General features: G+C 38.4%; 1 protein-coding gene across 1 annotated transcript; it reads right to left on the bottom strand.

The window, feature by feature from the left end:
- Positions 1 to 764: 764 nt before the first annotated feature.
- Positions 765 to 5,288, bottom strand: LOC146322535 (T-lymphocyte activation antigen CD80-like). The gene is made up of 4 exons (XM_084723984.1): positions 5,140 to 5,288; positions 4,648 to 5,022; positions 3,826 to 4,116; positions 765 to 1,417 (listed from the first exon to the last, which is right to left on the bottom strand). The coding sequence occupies exons 1-4, from the start codon at positions 5,174 to 5,176 to the stop codon at positions 1,314 to 1,316; spliced, it is 807 nt and encodes a 268-aa protein (XP_084580110.1). The 5' UTR covers positions 5,177 to 5,288; the 3' UTR covers positions 765 to 1,313.
- Between the last annotated feature and the right edge of the window lie 1,037 nt (positions 5,289 to 6,325).

The following is a 6,325-nucleotide window of genomic DNA, read 5'->3' on the forward strand; positions in this document are numbered from 1 at the left end:
TGGCCAACAGGTTGGAAAGGTGGGAAGCAGGTGGAGAGGAGGCTTGTACTGTTTTTACACAAAATAAGCACGTTTAAGTGTTTTAAAAAAAATAATAAAAATAGGCGATTGGCCGTTTTCCCGTCGCCAGTAAGTTTGCCTTGTATTTTTTCATTGTTGTGTTGTTTTTTCTGATGTGCGCTGGAGAGCCAAGACTTAATTCATGTGTGCAGGAGAGCAGAGAGAAAGGCATTTTTAAAAGTATGTCTGTTCAACTCAGCACTCTTGTAACTTAACTGAATCTCTGTGCCTTGACGTTTGGGGTCGTATTAAGTTACTGCTGATGAAGAACAAAAACAACAGCGGTCCGCAGCGAGCAACGCTGCTTCGACCCCTAATAAGAAAACATTCATTCATATGGCCCAATTATGTGATAATGAGTGACAAAACCTTTCAAATGAAACCTTTCAATCAAATGTGGAACTATTTTGTTGGACTGTTTTGGTGATTGTTGTTTTGTTTTCTTATATTCAAAACATTATTAATTTAAACGAGTAAAGCTATTATTCAAATCATGGATCCTGCAAGTATGAGAATATATGCAGGCCCATTGTAAAAATCAAAATGCTGATTTTGCTACATGTCATAGTGGAACAACAAAGATAAAAACCCAAAGTCATACTTGTCACATCTCTTGAATTGTTTTTTTTATTGTACAAAGCTATCCTGGATAAATGAAACGTTACTGACTGACCAGGTAAGGTATTCAGTAATTTATTTGCTAAAGTGTGACCCCAGACCCTCTAAATGTGACCCTAGCAGTGTTATGTATCTGTGCCATATCAGCTTTCTTTCTTTTACTGGCCATGCAGAAAATCCTCTCCTTGTTTGTTCAGCTAATTCGAATGGCATTTTCCCCAGTCTATTCCTCCTGAGCCAGTTTGTCTAACAGCTTAATGTCTCCAGCCCACTTTACTGAAAAAAAAAAATTTAAAGCTCCCATTCATCTGGCTCAGATCCTCCCCCAATGATAAAATGCTTGAAAAAAATAACTGAAGCCTTTTAGTTCCCATGAGACAATTTTGTCCCTTATTTTAATGGCCGCAGACATTTACACACACCATCACAACAAAACACAAGATACTACAAACTGTATTTCATGCAAGCCTTTCCACAGAGCTACAGCAGTGATATATCCCTTCGTAGAGACATCAAAAAAGTAGAGGAAAGCCACATTTTAAAACACTAACTTTGGTATTTTAAATTCTATAGCCTAAATCTTCTGTGCTGTCACACATCACCATTTAGACTGTCAACTCAAAAATTGTCAATAATTAAAACCACTTACATATGTTGTGCAACTGTGCAGCTAAAACTAGTAGAACAGCAATGACTATCAGATATACAGCCCAGAAAAAGTGGTTCCTCTCTGCTTCACCTGTAGGCAGACAGATAGAAACAAACTATTAGCTGTACTAATTTACCCTTCAAACAGACATTTGTCGACTTCTCTTCCTCTTCTGTCCCACTGCTCTAACTGTTGAATGAGGTTTAGGAAAACTTTATTTTGCAGAGGAATCTCATTGAGTTGTACTCCACCATCTAAACGAGTATAGTAAGTCTATTGAATGCAGTTTTGTTGTAGATAGTTGTAAATAAAAACAAAGTATCGCCCTGTGATTAAAATGTTGCAAATAATCGCTTTCTCTAAAGAATCAATATCTCTTCATGACACAAAATAGTAACGTTACACTGTTTGTCCAGCAGGTGTCTCTCTGTGTGTGTCACTCTGTAGGTTGCTGGGATTTGGATCAGATGTTTTCCTCACATGACCACAGTTGCCTCTGATGTTACTTTATGAGTTTAATATTAAGACAATCTGCTAATCGTCAATTTTTGTTTGAACATGACAAATGACTCTAATTCTACTTAAAAGATGACATAAAACACAGGGTTAGTCTCATTTACATAATAATGTAATTTGCTCTCTTATGCTGCCAGTTCTTTGCCATCAATACTATAATTTCAACTTTTCTCTTCTTTTGAATTTTGAAAAAAATACTCTAGAGCAGAAGTCTCATATTCAAACTGGACTTGAGGCCACTGATGGTTTTGTCATCTCATACAGGGCAATTTAAAAGTTCAAGTACTGTATGAAAGCACAGTATTTCTGAAAATTTACTTGTTTGTTTCCATTGCTAAAATATTTCTGTCATACATAACAAAAATAGAGTATGTGATGAAAATGTGAGTTTGTCATGCAACTGCTGATAAATGACATCTGATAATTTGCTAATCCACTCTGCCACAGTGTTTGCTAATAGAGAAATATTGCTGAATAAGCTCTTCTCGTCTTGGCATGCAATATCAGTGAATTGGAACATGCACACTGCATACATTTTTTTAAATTGTGTTTTTGTATTCAGTTGTAGGTATAGTTAAAATATTTTTCAGGTCAGGTCTTCTTCACATTATCACAGGGTCTCTTGATATCAGAGAGTTACAGGGAACTTATTTATTGCAGTTTTGGCCATCTTTTTTTTTGTTATTATAGCATTTTGATCACCAATTTAACAGCTGAGATCTGGTGAGGCAGGAGTTCAGACAGATAATCACATGGGTTGCAAACAAACTCACATTTTGACCAAACCAAAAGTTAATTAATTTCTTTTATAAAAGTAAGTGTGAAGATTGTGAATCATGATTTCACTCTTTACACAGGGCTACATACTACAATTGTTTTGATACCAATAAGTCAGTCTTACATTTAAAGGGACAGTTTGCCATAAAATAAAAGATACATGTATGTCTGTCTCTCTAACACAATGGGGGCACTTGGTTTGTTGTCCTCAAAGCCAAAAAGTACATTTAAAAAACTCAACAGCAATGTCTCTGTCCAGAAATCATGACCTAGTTACTTTAGAAAATCCATGGATTTTGTTGTGAGCACTTGCATGTCCAAAGTATGTTCAACTATGTTATGTAGTTCAAAACTGAAGTTCAGGAACTAGACCACATCACCCTCAGCGATCACTATCACCTGCTTCGCTAATTCAAAACACCTGTATCTCCCACAAATCCAACCACCGCCGTCATGCTAATCAGACATCCACACCTTCTCATTCCAATCAACCCTAATACTTCCAACTGATACTTCCATTATTAGCCATTAACTCACCTTTCTCTCTTTGTTCCAGGAACCAAGGGGGACAATGCACCAAAGCTTGCCAAGACATTTCACCCACCCTGAGTTTCTACCCCCAGGTTCCTAACTGCTCAGCCCTACAACTGACCTCCCTTCCCCTCGACCCCTATCATCCCTCACCCCCTCGACCCCTATCATTCCTCTCCCCACGACCCATACATCCCATCCTTCCCGATTCCCTTTGCCATCCCAAATAAAATACTTTCATGCTGAACTTATTGTGTGGTCATGTTAGGTAGTTACTTGTAGAAAGAAAGTAGCTCCATTAGATTCTACCACTGAAAGAAAATTGCTTCTATATGAAGCTGCTCACAGCAAGGTCTGTGGATTATCTTTGGCAATCAGGCCACGATTTCTGGAAGGAAACTGATACTAAGTTTGGTGCTTTGATCACCACAAGTCAAGTGCTGTTTAGTCCCATTACATTCAAGAGACAGCAGACATTTCTACATATATCTCTAAAACTCAGAAACACACCAAAGCAATCTAGAGGGATAAATAGCACTACAGGCCAGAGGAAATATAAAGAATTTTGATTTTGGGGTGAACTGTCCCTTTAATTGATACATTAGTAGTATATACTGGACTTTAACGGGAAATAATTAGATACGAGATGCTGCATGATCATATACAAGACTTACCCTTGTTTAAAGCGTAGGTGGCACTCAAAGTCACATTTAGGGTAGGGTCGTGGATGAGGCAGGTCACAGATCGATACAGACCTCCTGGGATATCTATGGTGCTGCTGACATTGTAGAGATGATCTTGAGGGTCCTGCATCGCTGTGGTGTTAACATTTCTCATATCTAATAAGTGTTGCGTGTCGTTAGAGAGCCTCCACTCCACCACAGGCTTGGGATATCCCCTTTGTGCAGTGCAGACTGCAGTCATTGCTTCCTTATTCACAGCCAGGCTAACGTTGCTATAAGGAACTGCATGTAAAAATGATGATTAGGTTCTGTCCTTACTTTCAAAACAATAAATATTGTTATTGCGAGTTACATGAGAAGATTGTGAACAGTCTTAGCTAGAGCCAGCAGCTGATTAGCCTACCTTAGCATAAAGACTGAAACTCAAAATGTGCCAACCAGAATCACTAAAGTTCAATTATTGACATTTTATCTCTGAAACTACAGACAACATGCCGTTAGCTTAGCATAAAAATCATAGACGTAGTCCACCACATAAACCCCTGTGAAACCACAACTTGTCATTTTAACTCTTTGTTTTTGTATGACCAACAACCAAAAAAAACAAAAAAAAACTTCTTAATTAGTGAAATTTAGGTGTGATGGTAAGCAGATGTTGACACCTCACTGGCTGTTTCTTCCTGTTTCCTGTCTTTTTGCTAAACTAACACCTGCTGGCTGTACCCTAATATTGAACAGGCAGTCAAGAAAGTGCTATCAATCTTCTAACCTATCAGATCAATTTGTTAAGAAAAGTGAAATCTACCTCCTTACCTGCAACATGTAAAGTATGTTGGCAGACCAGTCCGTGTTTAAGTCTGTATGTTCTTAGCTTTCTGTTATCAAACACTGCAGCAAAAACCTGGAAAACTCTTTGGTCATCTTGAAGTGTTGGGTTAATTGTGACTGAAATATTTCCTGTTATCATTTCCTGTGGGAGGACTGTGATTCGGCCACGATGAAGCTGATTTACATGCTCCGGCATCTCCTTCCCTTCATTAAAAGAGTACCAAACATGCTTTCTTTCGTCTTGCCAATAAAAGCGCAGATTCTTTAAGTCAATTAGAGAGGTGATTATCAGAGTACATGGAAGAATCGTTGAGCGGCCCACAGTAGTGTTGACATCAAGACCCACTGTTGCATCAGCCACTAAATGTCAGAGAAAACAGCTTTTACAAATGCTAGTAAACAACAGACGACAGTGTATTTATATATTACTGAAAGAATGGTTCCCTAAAATATCATTTAAACAAGAAGACTACTTACCTAAAAGGAGAAAGTACATAATCAACATTCCTGACATAATGAGCTCACTTGCTAAACACGCCAAAGAGGAAAACACTTTGCTTAAACCATGTGTGTCTGCCACTCACCAGAACTTGATTGTCAAACTGATAGACTGCTATGCTTCCTCTTCTCACACAGATATGCTGACCAATCATTTGTAATGCTGACCAATCATTTGTATTTGCATCAACTCCAGCTGTTAACTTCTTCAGAATGTGAAGGAGGAAACTTCCCTCCCTGACATGCCACATGACGCTTGCTGTTTGTAGTCACATTGAAACCCAAACCCAAACCAGACTCAAAACCTCCATTCTCCAAATGCATTGCTATTTGCATACGTTATGTCTGTCGCATTTTCAAGGATGAAATAAAGTTGGAAAAAGGATGAGCCCTGCTAACTGGAAATCTCCTTCATAAAATCATAATACGGAATTATTACAGACTAGTCCGAGTGCAGAGGTCTGTATGGTTATACAGTAGCAGCCTGATGTTGTTTTCAGGCTCTAGCTTTGCTCTTCCTAGAGGCTGTGGATTGATCAACATATCAGTCCTGTTGTCTTCAGTTGCTGCAGGCACTTGATGAACTCAAGAGAAGCTTTTCATACAGTATAAAGCAGCTGTGGTATCACCATAATTTATTCATAGATCAGTGCAAACTGATAAACTGAATTTATTTGCATTAACCACGTTAAAAGTTTTTTCAACCCCACTAATTACAGAGGCATCCTAGTCCTTTTGTTCTGTACCCGGGCCTGTCAGTGGATGTGCTGAGTACTGAAATAATTGTCACTTAATATAATTTTATATATAGTATATTATTTTAATTTATTCTGATGAAAACGGTTGTTGTATGTGCATAAGGGTGATACTATACACTTAAGTGCGCTGGTTTGTGGGTTTTAAAATATGGTGACTCTAATCATGTTTTTACTCTGCTCTTAACAGAACAAAATTGCAGTTATGCTTATATTCAATATTAATATTTCAGTAAGTAATGCACCAGCTGCCATCTGTGCCTCCACCCAGCATCTTGGTTCTGGGATTACTGGGTGTTCTGGTGAAGCAACTCCACCCCTGGCGGCCATCTTGTCTGTCCTCGCCAACACGGGAACCCAACAGGAAGTGATCTCACTGCCTCTGAGAAACAAGAGCCAGTTTTTCCATC

The sequence above is a fragment of the Lutjanus erythropterus genome, chromosome 8, assembly GCF_056507025.1.
Source record: "Lutjanus erythropterus isolate fLutEry1 chromosome 8, fLutEry1.hap2, whole genome shotgun sequence".
Lineage (NCBI taxonomy): Eukaryota > Metazoa > Chordata > Actinopteri > Lutjaniformes > Lutjanidae > Lutjanus > Lutjanus erythropterus.

Excerpts from the sequence above, each read along its gene's own strand:
- LOC146322535 (XM_084723984.1), bottom strand. The coding sequence starts at position 5,176 with ATGTCAGGAATGTTGATTATGTACTTTCTCCTTTTAG. Across the intron at positions 5,023-5,139 it reads TATGTACTTTCTCCTTTTAG|TGGCTGATGCAACAGTGGGT; the intron begins GTAAGTAGTCTT and ends TCTGACATTTAG. Across the intron at positions 4,117-4,647 it reads ACATACTTTACATGTTGCAG|TTCCTTATAGCAACGTTAGC; the intron begins GTAAGGAGGTAG and ends TTTTACATGCAG.